At 41.7% G+C, this 19,139-nt stretch overlaps 1 protein-coding gene across 1 annotated transcript in view; it reads right to left on the bottom strand.

Annotated features, from left to right (window-relative positions):
- IL1RAPL1 (interleukin 1 receptor accessory protein like 1) overlaps window positions 1-19,139 on the bottom strand; it is a 1,039,435-nt gene that overhangs the window by 7,402 nt on the left and 1,012,894 nt on the right. The window contains exon 8 of the mRNA XM_044285800.1: window positions 18,654-18,797. Within this exon, the coding sequence (XP_044141735.1) occupies window positions 18,654-18,797 (144 nt within the window). The remainder of the gene's footprint in view (window positions 1-18,653; window positions 18,798-19,139) is intronic.

The raw sequence follows: 19,139 nt of genomic DNA, 5'->3' as shown, positions 1-19,139 counted from the left end.
CCTCGTTCCCAGCAGCACCTGGGAGTCCAAGATACATCCAGACATCCTCCCTGTGCTGTTTCCGAACCATTTTGGTGGTGTTTCCATCAAATTCTGACCTTTTCCTATGAACCAGACACACTCCCTTCTTTAGAGCAGGGGGTGCCTGGTTTAATGCTCGGGTTCTCCCTTTGACTTCCATTGTGCTCGGGTCCTCGACCCGAGCACCTGACCACCCGAGCACTTTGGCTCTTGATCAACACTATGGGCCCCAAAATTTATTTTAGTGTTGGGGCCTAGGCACCCCAGTCCGACACTGGGTGTTCCATGGTATTTACAGTACAACAGCTATGAATTAAATGTGCTGTCTACATTAGATGAAATAAGTGACCACTAATCGGTCACTTTTTCATGTTAACAGGAATAAGAAAATAGAAAGATCACAGAAATATTATAATGATAGATGATAGTGACACAGCATCATTAATGAGATTACTACTTATTATATTATTTTAACATTTCTCAGCAATTTTTAGTACGTTGCTAGACAAGGAAGAACATTATATAAATCATACTGCTTAGAAAGTGATGATATATATATATATATATATATATATATATATATATATATATATTACTTAATGTAAAAAAATACAAAGATCTCTCCGGTGTTCTATTTATTCCGATAATTAATAGTAACAAAGGTGATTTCTCTATGTCTAAAGGAAATATGGTTTCTACACAGACATAGAAGGGGATTCTTTACTGTAAGAGCAGAGTACAGAACTCTCTGCTAGAGGTGACGAGGTGAACTCACTAAAAGTTTATAAGGGGCCTGGATACATTTCTTGAGAGTTTCAATGTTAAATGTTATAGTTGCTAGATTTCTAGACATGCAGTATTGAGCTGTTCTAGGGCTATTTATTCTGATTGCCAGAAAATGGAAATTAGAATTTTCCTCTACATCAGGAGATATAGGGGAGATGTATCAAACTGGTGTAAAGTAGAACTAGATTAGTTGCCCATAGGAAACAATCAGATTCCACCTTTCATTTTCCAAAGGAACTGTTAAAAATAAAACACGGTATCTGATTGGTTGCTATGGGCAACTAAGCCTGTTCTACCTTACACCAGTTTGATACATTTCCCCCATAGTCTTTAGAGATCAGGTCAGGAGTGATGGCAGCTAAAAGTAAAACCAGGTTTCAGCTGCTTGCACTCTGGACCTAAATTCAAAAGGCTATATCTCCCAACAGAGAAGACTGTTTGTGGTCTTGGTTAAAGCTTAGATTTTCTCTTTGAAAACAGATATACATCATAGTAACGTTGGAATGATTTATTCAATTATTCAAGATTAGCAAATTGCGGAAAATTCGATTCAGGATTGCCAAAGTCATAGGCCAAATCTATCGACAGATTTGATTCAGGGCAGATCAGTTCTACCCAAAATGAAAGTGCTTCAATTGCTCTGAAAATCTGTGTATGCCACTCCAAGATTTCCTAAGATTTTTGTCCCCAGTCTCTAACCTTTTATTTGTTATTTTTTTATTCATTTCTTTCTGTCCACATCAGGCTATTTTTATACTAGTGTTATTGGTTTTGGCAAGCTGGTCCGGTAGAGTACAGCCTTCTGGAACTCTTTGGATCTGGCATTGCTGTATGTTACCAATGGCCACCAATCCCATTGACTATAATGGGGCCTGGAGGAGATCTGGCCGCTACTCAAAAAATAGCGAATTTCGGGATTCGACCAAACAAAAACTGTTGCCAGAACAGCCTGCCAAAGCTAACTAGTCTTAAATCACCAAAAATTCAGATGCAAATTGATTTTTTACAAAATTTTAGGCAAATTTGATTAATTTAAAATCAATTTACTAATCTGTAATAATTACGTTATTAATAGTGTTAAATGCTTCAATGAGCTTAATTAATTCTATATTTATTTAGTATTAAAAAAAAACCTGCAAATTCCTCTCTGGAAGTAGAGAAATGTCAATCTTAGTCCCTAAAGGATAACTATGCAGCTGCATATTCTACTGTGTGCAAAACCTAATGCCATATTCACTGAATGCTAATATCAGCTACTTGCCAAAGCTTTTTTTCCCCAGGGTTTGATAAAGAAAATATTCTAAAATGAACTGTCCTGTTGAGTCAAAGAAAAATTTACATTATATACAGTATATATGCCACCACTACTTAAGGTTTTTCTTTTAGATAGATGCCTCTAATAGATTACAATATTTCATGTCAGTAAAATGGTACACATTTGTACACATTTTGAACCATAAATATTAATCAACCTGAAAAAATTTACAATTATGCTCTTGAACTTTCAAATAAAAGTTGTACTATTGTGTTTAGAAACCCACGGGATCTTACACCATTAAATTCCATTTCTCTGGAAGTCATATAGATAAGCTCACTCCATGCAACTGATGTACTTAGCAGGTGGCTAAAAGGATGAAGGCTTCTTAAACATGCACAGTAAACCAAAGAACTGTTGCCACTCACTACCAGCCATCAAGTTAAAAGGCCAACAGTGTGATGTACAGAAGCACTGCGGCTTTCTGAGCGACGCCTTCTGGAGTTCAGAATTTTGATAAGGTAAAACATTAGAGGAACAAAACTTCTTTTAAACTCTGTTCAGGCTCTCACATAAAGCAGCGCCACTAATAGGAGACATTCATGCAGTCTGTTGTTAGTTGTTTCAAACAAGATCATTTAGAATCATGTCATGTGTCTCCTCTACCTAGATTATAGGAGATACCTCAGCATATCTTAGGATATGCCACCAACATCCAGTCACTAGATTGATTATAATTAGAGATAAGCAAATTCGATCCGAATTTCAGGATAAATTCGATTCGCCTAGAAGCCAAATTTCCTCGTGCTTCGTGTCAGCGAATCGGTTAAACCTGAAATAGTATAAAAAGCAAAAAAAATTCAAACTTACTTCCTCCATTTGCTCGCGACGGACTGCCAGCTTCCATCTTGCTTGAAGATCTCGTCCAAAATCCCATGCGGCGCGAGATTACATCATCAGGCAGGCTGGCGTGTTGACGTAATCTCACGCTGCACAGGATTTCTGCTAAGATCTTCAAGCAAGATGGTGGTGCCCAGCCCATAGCGAGCAAATAGTGGTGGTAAGTTTGATTTAAAAAAAGATATATATTGTTAATTTTACACTCAGATGTTGCGATCATGTATGAATGTGGCATCTTAGCAGTACAATGACGTGGGCGGCTCTACTGCATCTCCCTGTGATTGCACCCGCTAATTATAAAAAAAAAGGCGCTTCATGACTAAGTCATTAGTCATGAATAAATATTTCTGGGGAAATTTGGTGAATCAGCCGAATCAAACTTTTAAGGGTATTTTTACAATTTGCGTTGCTGGATTCCAGCAGGCTGCGGTATTTTCTCCATCCAAAAACCATACAATGACTGAACTGAAGGCATCCTGATGCATACTGAACGGATGCTCTCAATTCAGAATGCATTAGGATTAAACAGATCAGTTTTTTTCCGGTATTGAGCCCCTAGGACAAAACTCAATACTGGAAAATTCGCTCATCTCTGATTATAATAGTGGCTTCAAAATACAGGCATGCAGAGTGGACCGTAGCATATACTGCTTGGACAAACAGGATATGCTATGGTCCACTCTGCTTGCCTGTATTTTGAAGCTAATATTATAATCAATCTAGTTATACTGTAGTCCAGGGCTGGCCAACCTGCGGCTCTCCAGCTGTTGTAAAACTACAATTCCCAGCATGCCCTGCTGTAAGCTGATAGATGTAGGCTGTCTGGGCATGCTGGGAGTTGTAGTTTTGCAACAGCTGGAGAGCCGCAGGTTGGCCATCCCTGCAGTAGTCCATGTGGCTTCCTTGTAAAAGCAATGTGACACTGACTGTCAAAGTACTATAGCACCTTCCTACCATAGTTGAAACAACATTATAGCAATCTTATTATATGGATCATACCCCAACTTATAGAACATGGGTGGCATATCCTTTCAACATGCAGCTATACTGAGAAAACTAATTTAAATTTGATGTATTTATAAAGTTTGTTGGTTAGTTGCTGTGTACTGGTAAAGTTGTGCATTTATATGCATTGCTTGAAAGCTACAACTGTACTATATATATATATATATATATATATATATATATATATATCATCCCTTACTTACATGCTGCTATACATTAGAAATGCTTCTTGCATGAATACACTTAAAGGGTTTCTACCACCAGATTTGGTCCTATTTAGCTGACTGACACTAGCGATGTGCTAGTGTCAGCAGTCCATAACAGTGTTCTTACTTATCATCTGTCTGCTGCAGTTCACCTTAAAAACGTGCTTTTATAGATATGCTAATGAGCCCCTAGGTGCTATGTGGGCGTCATTAGCACCTAGAGGGCTCCGTCCACTAACCATTTCAGCCGCCCATCGCATCCCTCCAGCCCGCCCCGCTCCTGTTGATTGACGTGAAACTTCTCAGTATCTCGTACCAATTCCCGCGCCTGCGCCGTGTGCTTCTGTATTTTCCCGACGCCGGCTTCCTCACTGCGCCTGCGCCAACTACGCTACAGTGAGGAAGCCGGCACCAGGAGCGTGGTATTCTCTCGCTGCCCCTGTGCCAAATACAGAAGCGCACGGCGCAGGCATGGGAATTGGTACGAGATACTGAGAAGTTTCACGTCAATCAACAGGAGCGGGGCGGGCTAGAGGGACGCGATGGGGGGCTGTAATGGTTAGTGGACGGAGCCCTCTAGGTGCTAATGACGCCCACATAGCACCTAGGGGCTCATTAGCATATCTATAAAAGTACGTTTTTAAGGTGAACGGCAGCAGACAGATGATAAGTAAGAACACTGTTATGGACTGCTGACACTAGCACATCGCTAGTGTCAGTCAGCTAAATAGGACCAAATCTGGTGGTAGAAACCCTTTAATACAAATTGAACCTGCAAATTACTTTATGTGCATGACCGTTTCATGAATCTGGGTTGTACAGATCCATTACCTAATAATTTCATTGTTCTCTAGTCCCATGCTAAACCTCTCTTTGTGCCTCAGATTTTTTGTGCAAACTGATTTATTCGGCCCTATTCTTTGCTATATAAGGCTGAGTTCAAACTATGTTTTTCCCTACATTTGGCGTGTATGTCAGGAAACCTCCTGACGGACATGCTAAACATGTCCATAGGGTTCTACTAGTATCCTTTTGTCCTCCATCTGGCTGGTGTATGTCAGTACACTACAAAAGAAAAAAAAAAACCTGCATGGAATACTTAGTAGACTGCACTATTCCGTCCTGCAGTGTCCTATAAATAAAAGGACCCATTTCTTGGAGGCTATCTGTGATGGATGCCTCTGTATGGCATCCGTCACTGACCTCCATTAAACGGATGTCCCAAATAGATTGTGCAATGTCACTGCACATATATGGACAGTTGTCAGAGGAACTCCCGAGGCAGGCAGACTGCAGAGGAGTAGGCAACCTTGGGGCCTGAACATTGGTCATCTCTGGGAAGAAGAACAAACTAATGTATGTGTGAGAATGCAGAAACCTCCCATCTCCCTCTCTACTGTGCTGCTTGTTCAGATATCTGTGTGGAGAGCAGGAGAAGAGACTGTCCTCCTGCTTTCCAGACATATGTAAATCCTCATGTCCTTTCTCACTGTGTTTCTGAACACACTTCATCTGCTGCTAAAAGTGGTGCTGTAGACTGAAGGAGGAAAGGGTTAATAGATAGGCTGCTGTGAAGTTAGCACAGGACAGAGGACAAGCTGGCAATCTGACTGTCCCAGGGGTATAGAGAGGTTTGGGATGCCTCCCATGCTGTGCTACTGATGGATAAGGACTGATATAGAGGGGGAGGGGATGCATGAGTGACATATCAAACTATAGGCCTATACAGTGGGATACATTACAGTCTTCTGTTAAAGGTACAAGTCAGGAGTCCTCCTGGCGTATACCTCTGACTGAAGGCTCTAAACGTGATGTAAACGAGGCCTTACAGAAGTATTTTATCCTATAAGCATTATCAATTGTCCTTGCCGAATACTGGTAATGTAAACCTAGCCTTAGGCCTCAAAAACAGGAGCTTGGGAAATGAAGTCTACTATACTAAGCTTAAAAGCACATGAAGTGCCAATGGATTTGTCTGTATTTAAGTATTAATGTATTACGATGTAGTAATTTCTTATGAATTCATATAAAAAATGAAAATGGCCCTGTTAACTAATATTGGCTGTTAATATTTTACAATGCAGCAAATTGATTAGGATAGGTTCACATCTGCATCAGAGGCAAAAGCCAGTGGACAAAAAAGTCCTGCATGCAGGAGCAGACTCTCCAACCATTTGACATTGTTTGGTTTAGTTTTGTTCCAAATCTGGAACTTCGGTTACTGTATTTTCATTCTTCTGCTGCTATAATGGATCAGAGCAATGGTAATTGATAGTGGTAGTGTAAAGCCAGCCTTATATAAACTGGGTCTTAATCTACATTCAAAACTAGTGCAAATTTGTAAAACATGAAACTGCCGGTCTCATTTCTGTATTCATTCTAATAATTTGTTTAAAAAAGTATATTAGAGTTACCATTTGTCAGACGCAAGGTAAAAAGTGGTCATGCACAAGGGGACCTAGTAGTAATTTCCTAAAATGTTTTTTGAAGGGGTTTTCTCACTTCAATAAGTGGCATTTATCATGTAGAGAAAGTTAATACAAGCCACTTACTAATGTATTGTTATTATCCATATTGCTTCCTTTGATGGCTGAATTCATTTTTCTATCACATTATTCACTGCTCATTTCCATGGTTACAGACCACCCTACAATCCATCAGTGGTGGTAGTGCTTGCACAATATAGGAAAAATCACTAGCCTATGTGCGCTCCTATTTGCTTTTTTGGCTAAAAATTTAATTTTTTATTTTTTCAATTGGCCTTTATTGAAAATATTGAGCTGTACTGTCACAAAGGGTTAACAGTTTTTTTTCTATTTGTGCGACTTTTCCTTTCACTTTGTGCTGGTCAGTCATCTAATAAAACTTATCTCTAAACTACTGAGAGGTCATAAACACTTATTTAAGCCACATTCTCATCAGTAAGATAAGAACTGATCTATAATGAGTTTTTATAAGGTCAGAGAGCAGAGATAAGGAGTCCGTCTCCTCCTGGTCTGACTAAAAATCCAAAAGGTGCTACCGGAGCATCTCAATCCTGTACAGAAAAAAGGATGCCATATTTGTAGCTCAAAATTTGTACAATGCAATAATAATAAAAACAATTGTCCCTAACGGTGTACATAGCCTTTAACTCAGAATCTCTGTCATAAAACATGAAACTGGCAGTACAATTTCTATATTTTTTCTAATAAAGTATATTAGATCTATAATTCGGAAGGTGTAAGCATCATTAGATTTAAAAAATAGTCACACAGAAGGGGACCCTGTAGCAATTTCCTAAAATCTTCTTTAAGTCAGACTATATGCACAGCTATGGAAGTCATAGACTCTTAAAAAGGATGTGAATCAAGGAAAAGACATAAGACCATAAAATAAGACTAAAAGTACTGTAAAATTGTAAGCATATTTTACATACTGTGTACATATATTCACATAATTAAGGCAGGGTACCAATAAGAGACTCAAATTCCTCATTCTAGCAGCAAAGTGCCAACTGTAAATGGCTGTCTCTGTTCTATGTCAGATTATGTCTTTTATAATCTACTGATACTGATAGATATGTATGTATGTACATAATAGATATGTAGTCATTGACTAATATAAATAGAAGTATAATGGCAGGGAACAAATGGCACATCGAGTGAGGGAGCGATGAAATGAGTCTCTTAGGTGACAACTGTTCATATCGATATTCTGCTGAGTACATGTCGCAATGTTCTGCAGCTATTTCCAGACTTTTGTTCATTCTTTGTTATTGAGAAAATCGTGTGCTTTATATAAATAACATGAATATAATTCAGACCGACGAATCTATCCTATCCTATTAATAGTCTTTTATTTATTTTTTTGTACTGACAAATAAATTAATGAATACAAATACTAAATCTTTTTGCAATAGGCAATTTATTCCTGAAAATCATTTCTTCTTTTTTATCATTATTTTTTTCAGTTCTTGTGTACGACCGATTACGGAAAATAAATGGTAAAACATAAGACATTAATGTGATGTTAATTGTTTAGTAACCTTTAAGAATACGCAGAGAGGACCAGAACAATGTGAGCATTTTAATTGAAAATCAAACTATATCAACCCAGGTGGGGTGGGGGGATCTGTTAGAAATAAGGAACATTATCACAGTCTTTGCTGTAGATGCAATATGTATATTTCTTACAAACCTCTGTGGTGCAGACATTACAGAGGAATTTCATTATACATAGATTGTTTATTATAGTATTTACCCTGCTGTTCCTGAATATTACTCTCTCTGGGGGTCATTTCTGAAATCATGTCAGTTTTGTGGGATAAAAAAGTCACAAGTCATGGCAACTATGACATTTCCATGGCAACTATGACATCTCCATGGCAACTGTGACATTTTTTGACTGATGTGGGTTACGACTTTTTTGCCACTTTTGCAAAAGTAGCACAAGGAGATGTCACATAATCCAGGTCTAATCTCACTTTTACCTCTTTGAAAATTTTCTTTTTATTGAGAAAATAGCAAAAGATACACACTACATCATCACATCGTGACATTGACCAGTAGTCGAAAGCGTACAGTATCAAGCACATACAATACAGGGCAGCAGTCTATAAACATGGGTCCGAGTAGACTTCTGCATAGAAATACAGGGCAAAACGACTTACATAGCTCAGATACAGAGAATGTCCCCATTACATTGTGCTAGTGCGGTATGGTAGATACAAACGTACCCTTCAAGTATACATAGATCATGTAGCATGCCCAATGACCATAGAAGCATAAGAAACAGGGAGAAAAGGGGTGGGAAGGGAGGGACAGGAAGGGAGGGTCAGGAAGGGGAAGGGTGAAGGAAGGGAAGGAGAAAAAGGGAGAACCAATAATAACATTCCATCCATGACATTTGTACATCAAAAGCACATTAGGTGAATAAAGTGCAATATAAAGAATGAACATAATCACAGGTACAATTTAGCAACGACTCAGTCATGTGCTAAGAAGACTTGTTAAAATTCTGAGGAACAACACCTACTGGTGAGCCCCTGAGACATCCCCTCTAGGAGGATCGATCACCCCATCCCTAAACAATAGCCAAGGTGACCATAACTTAACGTATTTTTTGTGATTCCTATCCTCCCAGCTTGCAAGCTCCTCCATGCGACAGATATGATCTACCTTCTTAAGCCATGCCTCAACTGAAGGAGGCTCTGTGCTCAGCCAGTATTGCGGGATGAGCACTCTCGCAGCCTGGAGTAATTGAGTGGTCAAGCATCTTTTTGCAGGGGAGAAGGAGGGAGTCGGGAGCCACAGGAGGGTGTTCTTGCACCCTGGTGCACCGTGAAAAGCCGTGAGAATGCGCGTGTATGCGCAAGATGTCCGTTTCGCTCAGCTCAGTTCCCAGTTCAGCAGCCCAGTGCCTCAAATACTGCGGCGTTCCAGGGGAACGGGGGTTAACCAATGCCAAATAGCACAAAGAAATCAATTTACGTGGAATAGACTCAAGTGTCAACAGTTTTTCAAACCACGACCGAGTAGGCTTATGTCTATTGCTCTCTAACAATGGTTTAGAGACTGAATTGAATTCAATCAGTTCCAGAAAATTACACGATTTTATAAGGTTGTGCAGAGGATGTTGGGCAGGTGTATCTCCCGAGGCTACTCCCAAAAATTCCTCTGTGGTGAACCTACGTAATCTCTGCCATGTCGTGGCTATCTGTTTTGAATTTGGTCTCATAGCAAAGGGTAGAAGGTCGGCTGGCATAGAGGGAGAGGGGCTGTTTAATAGGTTCAGACTACCGGACACCTGTTGAATAACCGAAGCAGTGCCTCTGAGTAGGATCTGTGACCTGAGATTAGAAGAAGTGAGACCCCAGAGGCCCGCCCTCTGAACAGAGGAGAGCTGGGCCATTTCCAAGTCACAACCCCAAGTTTGATATTTATCAGCATGTAACTGAAGCCATCTTTTTAGATGAATCGCCTGATAATATAAGTGTGCATCCGGCAACCCAAACCCCCCCCGTGTTCTTGCGTTGTATTAGCCTATTATGGGCCAATCTAGCTGACTTTCCCCCCCATAGGAACGTTCTGAACAGTCTCCTAACCTGACAAAAGAAGGACATGGGCAGGAAAATTGGCAGCATCTGCATAACGTAGAGGAGCCTGGGCATGATGAAAGCCTTCAGAAGGTTCTTTCTTCCCATCCAAGAGACGTATGGGATTTTAAGCGAGTGAAGCTGTTTCTGCACCTCACATAGAAGGGGTTGATAATTTAAACTAAAAGTGTGGTCCAGATCCGCCGGAAGCTTGATCCCTAGATAAGAAAGATGTGAGTCCTGCCAGATGAACGGGGTTGTGCCCTTCAGAGAGGAAATCACTTTACTTGGGGCAGAAACGTTCATCGCCTCTGACTTCGTATAGTTGACTTTAAAATTCGAAATCCTCCCGTAAAGTTCAAAGAGGGATAGAAGATGCGGAAAGGCCTCGACAGGGTTTGCAATCATAACCAGGAGGTCGTCTGCATAGGCGGCATTTGTATATTCAGCAGCACTACCTCTGACTTTTAGGCCCTTTATACCAGGGTGTTCTCTTATAGCTTGCAGCAATGTCTCCATCACCATGACATATAGTGTAGGTGACAAAGGACAACCCTGGCGGGTCCCGTTTGTAATCGAAAATGGCTGAGATAAAGTACCGTTCACCCGAATACGAGCGCTAGGTTCATGGTAAAGAGACATGACGGCAGTTTGGAATTGTTCTGGAATGCCAAATTTATGTAGAGTTTTCCTCATGTAACCCCAGCTCACCCTGTCAAAGGCCTTTTCCGCATCCACACCCAAAAGGACCAGTGAGGCCCTCTCTTTTTTAGCAAGTTGCATTGCTGATAGAACCCTGCAAGAATTCTGATTTCCCTCTCGTCCAGGCACAAATCCGGCCTGGTCCGGATGGATTAGCTTAGTCAGAAGGGGAGCAAGGCGGGAAGCCAAAAGCTTTGCCCATATTTTAACGTCTACGTTGAGAAGCGAAATCGGCCTATAACTGCCGCATTGATTAGGATCCTTGCCCGCTTTCGGCAGGATTGTGACCGTCGCTTCTAGGGATTGCCTATGGAGGGTAGAACCACTCAGGAGGGAATTACACCAAGTGACCAATCGTGGGGCCAGAACCGATGATAGTTTTTTATAGTACCCCACAGAAAACCCGTCGGGTCCCGGGCATTTCCCCATTGGCATAGAGCTCAGAATTTTTGTTATTTCCTCTATTGTGACGGGAGCAATGAGTTGTTCCCTCTCCTTGGTTTCCAGTGTGGGCAGACTGAGGTCCTTTAAAAACCTATCAGCCGTCTCCTCTATACCAGCCTCTGTATCTCCTTCAGGACATGTGAGACCATAAAGCTTACTATAGAATTTATGGAATTCTCTGGCAATATCTGAGGTTCTATGTACTAGTTTGCCATCTTTATCTTTAATTCCAGCTATATATGAAGCGTCCTTTCTCTGTTTTAGGAGCGCCACCATAAGCCTCGTCCCCTTGTCCCCGTGAGCATAAAAGCGGAATTGGGCATACTGATAGGACTTAGCCTGGTGGTAGTTAAGGTGGTCTTTCAGTTTTTTCCTAGTTAGTGTTAGCTCCTGCTGGGCCTCTATAGATTTGGATTTCTTATGCAGAGATTCTAAAGCTGATATCTTCTCTAGCAATGTAAGAAGTGTTTTTTGTCTTTCTTTCTTTTTCCTACTGCCTAAGGCAATCAGCTCCCCTCTAATGACCGCCTTGTGTGTTTCCCAGACAGTGGTGACAGAAACGTCATCCGTGGTGTTCTCTTTAAAAAACGGCTGTAGTTTGGTTTCAATGTCACTCACCACCGCCGCGTCATCCAACAATGTTTCATTCAGTCTCCACTGTCGAGAAGGCTGAGGTAGCTCAGAGAACACCACGGATGTCGTGACAGGGGCGTGGTCAGACACCGTCATAGGATCAATGGTAGAGCCACTAACCAAACCGGCATGGATATCAGTAACAAAAATATAATCTAGCCTGGAGTAAGCCTTATGAGGAGCTGAAAAGAATGTGTAATCTAAATCTGTAGGGTGGGTCAGTCTCCAGGTGTCCACTAAGTGGGCCCCTGCTAAGAGCTTGTTAATACTGCCAATGGCTGCTTGAGTCAGCTGAGATGAGTGGTCAGAAGCGTCCATTAGTGGGTTTAAGGCCACATTAAGGTCTCCCCCTACTAGGCAGATACCCTCTGCAAAAGAAGTTAACTTGGACAGCGTAGTCTTTAACCACACACCCTGGCCCCTATTAGGGCTGTATAGACTTGCTAGCGTTACCAACACCGTCCCTATGGTACCCTTAATGAACATATAGCGACCCTCAGAGTCGGTCAAAGAAGAAATAAGGGAGAAAGGAACCCTTTTGGATATGGCAATCCCCGCTCCCCTGGAGGCTTTGACATGTGAGCTGATGAACCACTGACTGAAATAAGACTGGGAGAGCTTGGGGACATGGCCCAGCTTCAGATGCAACTCTTGGAAAAAGCAGATATCGGTGTGCCTTTTCTTTAACAATCTGATAACCTGTGAACGCTTTTGAGGGGTATTAAACCCCCTTACATTGAATGAGGTGCAGTTAACTGCAGCCATTGTTGCAGTGGAATATGCACATACTTGCGTATATCTGAGTACATGTACATGGACAGGAGAACAGGGGAAACAAACAGTATAAAGCCTTGCCTTGAGCAAGGGCCTTTGCACCTTTTAGCCATAGGTTTGTTAGGAATGACAAAGTGAGTGCTACCTCAGGCCAAGAAGGGTCAAAGGAAACAATGAAACTCCATGTAGGAGCACAGGGACCACCGGTGACAAGGTGGAAGCAGTCCGACATGATCAGTGTCAGAAAGTACTACTCCCGGTCACAAATCAGGGTCCCATACCCCACAAAGTGTGCCATACAGTGAACAAACATGTGCGACCAAAGCCGCAATCATAACTGCCTGACAGAATCTGGCTATATGAAACAGGGGAACATGAAATACTGTATGCAACCTCTCATTGCCATAAGAAATAGTGCTGTGCAAACATGACTTCTATAAGAGGCACATATGACAACAGAAAGTGAGTGCGGGTTTCTAACATGTGCCTTGGAGGCACTGGCAAACCGCAATGAACGCGCGCTCCTACAACCTCAGAAACATTATCTGTGGAGCTCGCCTGATAACAAAACATATACGACCTGCTGAGAATGTTCAGGTGATTCTTTGTTTAGCTCTTGGGCCTTTTCTTGACGGCACTTTGGACCACCTGGAGCTTTCAGGTAGTTCTGGGAGCGGGACGCCAGTGTCCGCCGAGGGCAGCCATGACGGTATGTCCTGTGGCGTGGTGTTTAGCAGCTCCCAAGCCGCCGGCAGATCACTGGGGGTCCGGATCGTGCACCTCTTGCCATCCCTGGAGAAGGTGAGCCCAAAGAGAAAGAGCCACTTAAAGGGAATCTTGCTGTGGTGAAGGATCTCGGTGACAGGCCGCAGGATTCTTCTTTTATTCAGGGTCGAAGGCGCGAGATCTTGGAAAAGCAGGATCTTGTTGCCATCATATTGTAGATCTCCTTTCTCCCTGGCCGCTTTAAAAATTGCAGCAGTATCAACATAACGCAAAAGTCCGCAGACTACATCACGAGGGGGTTCTCCCTCTCTGGGCTTGGGTCGCAGGGAGCGGTGAATGCGCTCTATTGTGACTGCAGACGCACCTTCAGGACCCAGCAGGGATGTGAAAATGGCGGACGCTGCTGCAGGAAGATCCTCATGTGGCACCGCTTCTGGCAGTCCCCTGAAGCGGACGTTCTTTCGCCTGCTTCTATTTTCCTGATCTTCGATCAGGGCATAAGCGTGATCCAGGGAAGACAGGTAAGCAGAGCTGTTGTCTCCTAGCACGCGGGCGTGTTCCAGGATGGCCCCTTGTGTAGCTTCCAACTTCTCGACTCTATGGCCGATGTGTTTAATGTCCTCCTTTATTTCAGTGAGCTCCTGCATCACTGGCTGTATCACAGACATGAGCGCTTGCTGCAGGAAGCGCTTTGAGATGGGTTCAGCTGCTTCAGCTTGCGATCCCTGAGAGCCCTCAGTGAACGGGCTGTCTGCTCTCTCTGCTTCCTCCATGCCGTCCTCAGGATCCGGCGGCGCCATCTTAGGTCGCTCTGCTACCGGAGCTGCAGGCCGCTTATTAAAGTATTTCTCCATCTCGGAGGGTCCCCGATCTTGCTTGAGGGGTTCAGGACGGTCTTTGGGCAAGTATTTGCCGATTTTCCCCATTATTCAGCAGTCAGTACGCGAAATAAACCACTTTGTGAGGCTATGGAGAGGAGAGCTCTTCTCACATGCGGCCGATCAGGACGCCGGTCAAGCTCTGTCCCCCTCACTTTTACCTCTTAAACATAGACGACTGTGAAAAGTGGTGAGGATCATAAAATGTCGCAAAAATGTCTCAGTTTCCATGAAAATGTTACAGTTGCCATGACTTTTTTACACCACAAAACTGACATATCTGATTTCATATACACTCACCTAAAGAATTATTAGGAACACCTGTTCTATTTCTCATTAATGTGATTATCTAGTCAACCAATCACATGGCAGTTGCTTCAATGCATGTAGGGTTGTGGTCCTGGTCAAGACAATCTCCTGAACTCCAAACTGAATGTCAGAATGGGAAAGAAAGATGATTTAAGCAATTTTGAGCGTGGCATGGTTGTTGGTGCCAGACGGGCCGGTCTGAGTATTTCACAATCTGCTCAGTTACTGGGATTTTCACGCACAACCATTTCTAGGGTTTACAAAGAATGGTGTGAAAAGGGAAAAACATCCAGTATGCGGCAGTCCTGTGGGCGAAAATGCCTTGTTGATGCTAGAGGTCAGAGGAGAATGGGCCGACTGATTCAAGCTGATAGAAGAGCAACATTGACTGAAATAACCACTCGTTAAAACCGAGGTATGCAGCAAAGCATTTGTGAAGCCACAACACGCATAGCCTTGAGGCGTATGGGCTACAACAGCAGAAGACCCCACCGGGTACCACTCATCTCCACTACAAATAGGAAAAAGAGGCTACAATTTGCACGAGCTCACCAAAATTGGACTGTTGAAGACTGGAAAATTTAGCCGGGTCTGATGAGTCTCGATTTCTGTTGAGACATTCAAATGGTAGAGTCCGAATTTGGCCATCCCTCATGACCATCATGTACCCATCCTCTGATGGCTACTTCCAGCAGGATAATGCACCATGTCACAAAGCTCAAATCATTTCAAATTGGTTTCTTGAACATGACAATGAGTTCACTGTACTAAAATGGCCCCCACAGTCACCAGATCTCAACCCAATAGAGTATCTTTGGGATGTGGTGGAACAGGAGCTTCGTGCCCTGGATGTGCATACCTCAAATCTCCATCTACTGCAAGATGCTATCCTATCAATATGGGCCAACATTTCTAAAGAATGCTATCAGCACATTGTTGAATCAATGCCACGTAGAATTAAGGCAGTTCTGAAGGCAAAAGGGGGTCCAACACCGTATTAGTATGGTGTTCCTAATAATTCTTTAGGTGAGTGTATGTCCCTCTATGAGTCTAATTACAGTTTAGTCAGTTACTTTCTAAAATTTAAAAAAAAATTACAATTGTAGATCCGAGCATACATAAATAATTTGATAGAAAAATAAATCTAGCCAGCACAGGAGGCAATATGGACAATCACAATACATTAGTAAGTGTATTGTATTAACTTTCTCTACATAATAAATGCTATTTGCTAAAGTGACACAACCCCTTTAACTTTAGAGCACTGTACGTGTAAGGCTCCATTCACACGTCCGCAATTCTGTTCAGCATTTTGCGGAACGGAATTGCGGACCCATTCATTTATATGGGGCCGCACTATGCGCTGCCCGGATCCGGAATTGCGGATCCGCACTTCCGGGTCCGCATTTCTGTTCCCGAAGTAAATAGTACATGTCCTATTCTTGTGTGCAATTGCGGACAAGAATAGGCATATTCTATTAGTGCCAGCAATCTGCGGTCTGCAAAATAGGCAACTCACATTGCTGATGTCCGTGTTTTGCGGATCCGCGGATCCATGGATCTGCAAAACACAAACGGACATGTGAATGGACCCTAAGGCACAGTATTAAAGCTCCTGCTTCTTTCTTTTGTTACAAAAATGATTTTGGTATCCAATACAAAAAAAAAAAAATAGGGTTGCTAAGCCACCACTTGCACTAAATCACCTAATAATTAAGATATTTTCAGGCCTGGTCATGAAAGTGTTAACAAAATTTTTGATTTAATTTGATGAAAATAACAACACTATTGCCTCCAGAAAACTGACTTTAAAGGGCATCTGTCAGCAGATTTGTACCAATACACTGGCTGACCTGTTACATGTGTGCTTGGCAGCTGAAGACATCTGTGTTTGTCCCATGGTCATGTGTGCCTGCATTGCTTAGAAAAAATATGTTCTCATATATATGCAAATAAGCCTCTAGAAACAATAGGGGCGTTGCTGTTACACCTAGATACTCAGCTCTCTCTGCAACTGCTGTGCCATCTGCTCTTATTTTCACAGGACCAGCCAGTGGAAACATCATAACACCTGGTCCTGTCAATCAAAGTGCAGAGGGTGCGGCAGTTGCAGAGAGAGCAGAGCCTCTAGATGTAATGGCAACGCTCCTGTTGCTCTTAGATCCTCATGTGCATATATTAAAATTAGATTTTTCTTAGCAATGTGGACACATATCAACATGAGACCAACAGCGATGTCTACAGCTGAGAAGCGTACATGCAACAAGTCAGCAAGTTTCATAGGAACAAATCTGCTGATAGATGCCCTTAAAAAATATCACACATTGTAAATTCTCCCTGTCCTGTTGGCTAGGGTCTCATTTAGGCCCCAGACCAGCCTTGACTAATTTCCAGCAGCCTGCGCCTCTCTGGTGCAGTCTGCTGGTCAATGTCATAATAGCTCTGACATTAAAGTGCAATGCACTATAGGGATAATGCTTTGCATTTTAAAATCAATCAGAATGTTGTCTGTTGTAGTCCCCTTGTGGGACTACTAAAAGGTAAAAAAAAAAGTTAAAAAATTGCAAAAAAACAATTCCCCCCCATATGATTGGTATTGCTGCATCCGTAAAAAAAAATAAAAAAATTAAAAAAAGAAAATTGCTTTTTTTTTTATTTGCCACCGAAAAAATGTAATAACAAGTGATCAAAAAGCGCCATTTACTCCATAATGATACAAATAAAAAATACAAGTTGTCTTGCAAAAATCAAGCCCTCACACAACTCCATAGAAAGAAAAAGAAAAAAAGTTATGTGTCTTGGGAAGCAGCAATGCAAAAACATTTTATTTATTTTTTTAAATGGGGTTTATTGCAAAAAAGTAGTCAAACGAGAAAAAAAAAAACTGTATGTATTTGGTATCACTGTAATCGTAGTGATCCAGAGAATAAAGATATTATGTTATTTATTCCAAAAAATGAACACCATAAAATGTATAATGTAAAAGCGCAGTGGCAGTATTGCTGTTTTTCCCATCTCCTTTCCAGAAAGAGTTATTAAAAGGTAAGCAGAAAGTTATGTGTTCCCCAAAATGGTGCCATAAAAAAATACAGCTTGTGCCACAAAAAAACAGCCCTCATAAAGCTATATAGACGGAAAAATAAAAAAGTTATAGCTCTTGGAACGAGACGATGAAAAAAGGAAGAAAAACGCTTGGTCAGTAAGGCCCAAAACAGGCTCATCACTAAGGGGTTAAAGGGAACATTGCACAAGAGTTTTTGAAAAGGTACAAAAATTGCATCCAAGTTATAATAAGTATGTATGCAATGACACAGTAGCACAAGTAACTTTGTTACTTGAGCCATGGATTCAATTCATAGAGGCCTTAAATGGCTTTTCTAGTATTTTGATATTGATGTCTATTTTCAGGATGGGACATCAATATCAGATAGTTCAAAGTCCAACTATCAGCTGATCTGGTTTAACACCAACATTGGTGGTCATCAATGTTTTATTAGTGGGAATCCAAAGATTCCCAAACCATTATTATACTGGAAACCTACAGAAATTTGGTGACTAGCTGAAAAAGAAGCATTATGGAAATGTTCCCGATATTTTTTTGAATGATAGGCGGTAATCTAGAAACCGCTACTAGCTGGGGTGATGTAGATAGCATTATATGCTGGTCTAGTGCTGAGATGCACTCCCATGTATGACGGCACGTGCTCCCTAGAGGAATAGGACTTGCCGAGATGAACAGAGATGAACGCTGATTTTACCAGCGTTTTGAGCCCTACCTGCCTATATATCTAGTAGGGTATACATGAATCAGGTGACAGAGCCTCTTTAAGTCCCTATAGCAGCATCTTATTTTTTCTTTTCTCCTTTTCAATAGATTAAGAGGCATTTATGTATATATTGTGCTTCAGTGGTCCCTATACAAATATGGTTCGCCTTACCTCCATCAAGTTCTTCTGCACCAAAGTGATTTCTGTAAAAAAGCATAAGTTCTATCTTGTAGCATTTGTAGATGGTGACCAGGAATACAAGTAACAGAAGTATGGCTCCAAGACCTCCAGCAAGTTCAACTGTGTACATCAGTTCTGCAATAGAAAAAAATAATGCATGGACTTATTTGAGGTATAGCGTTGGCAAAACAATAAAAATGGGATAAAATGATATGTTGTATGCGAAAAGGAATTTGTCACCTTGATTCTGGACCATTATATACAGTAATAGTCCTGCAGATATGGAGTCTAGGTCACTATTTGTTATTTTCCTATCACCCTTCTCAGAGCTGCCTTACAAAACAGAGTCCTCTCCATTGTGTTAGAACAGCGCGGCCATCTGGACTGTATATTGCAGTGCAGCTCCAAATGCGGACAGCACTGTGGGGAAATAAAAAATAGAGACCTGGACTCCTTATCTGAAGTACTGCTCATGTA

The sequence above is a fragment of the Bufo gargarizans genome, chromosome 3 (assembly GCF_014858855.1).
Source record: "Bufo gargarizans isolate SCDJY-AF-19 chromosome 3, ASM1485885v1, whole genome shotgun sequence".
Lineage (NCBI taxonomy): Eukaryota > Metazoa > Chordata > Amphibia > Anura > Bufonidae > Bufo > Bufo gargarizans.
The sequence above is the reverse complement of the archived record's forward strand: the minus strand, read 5'-3'. Positions and strand labels throughout refer to the sequence as shown.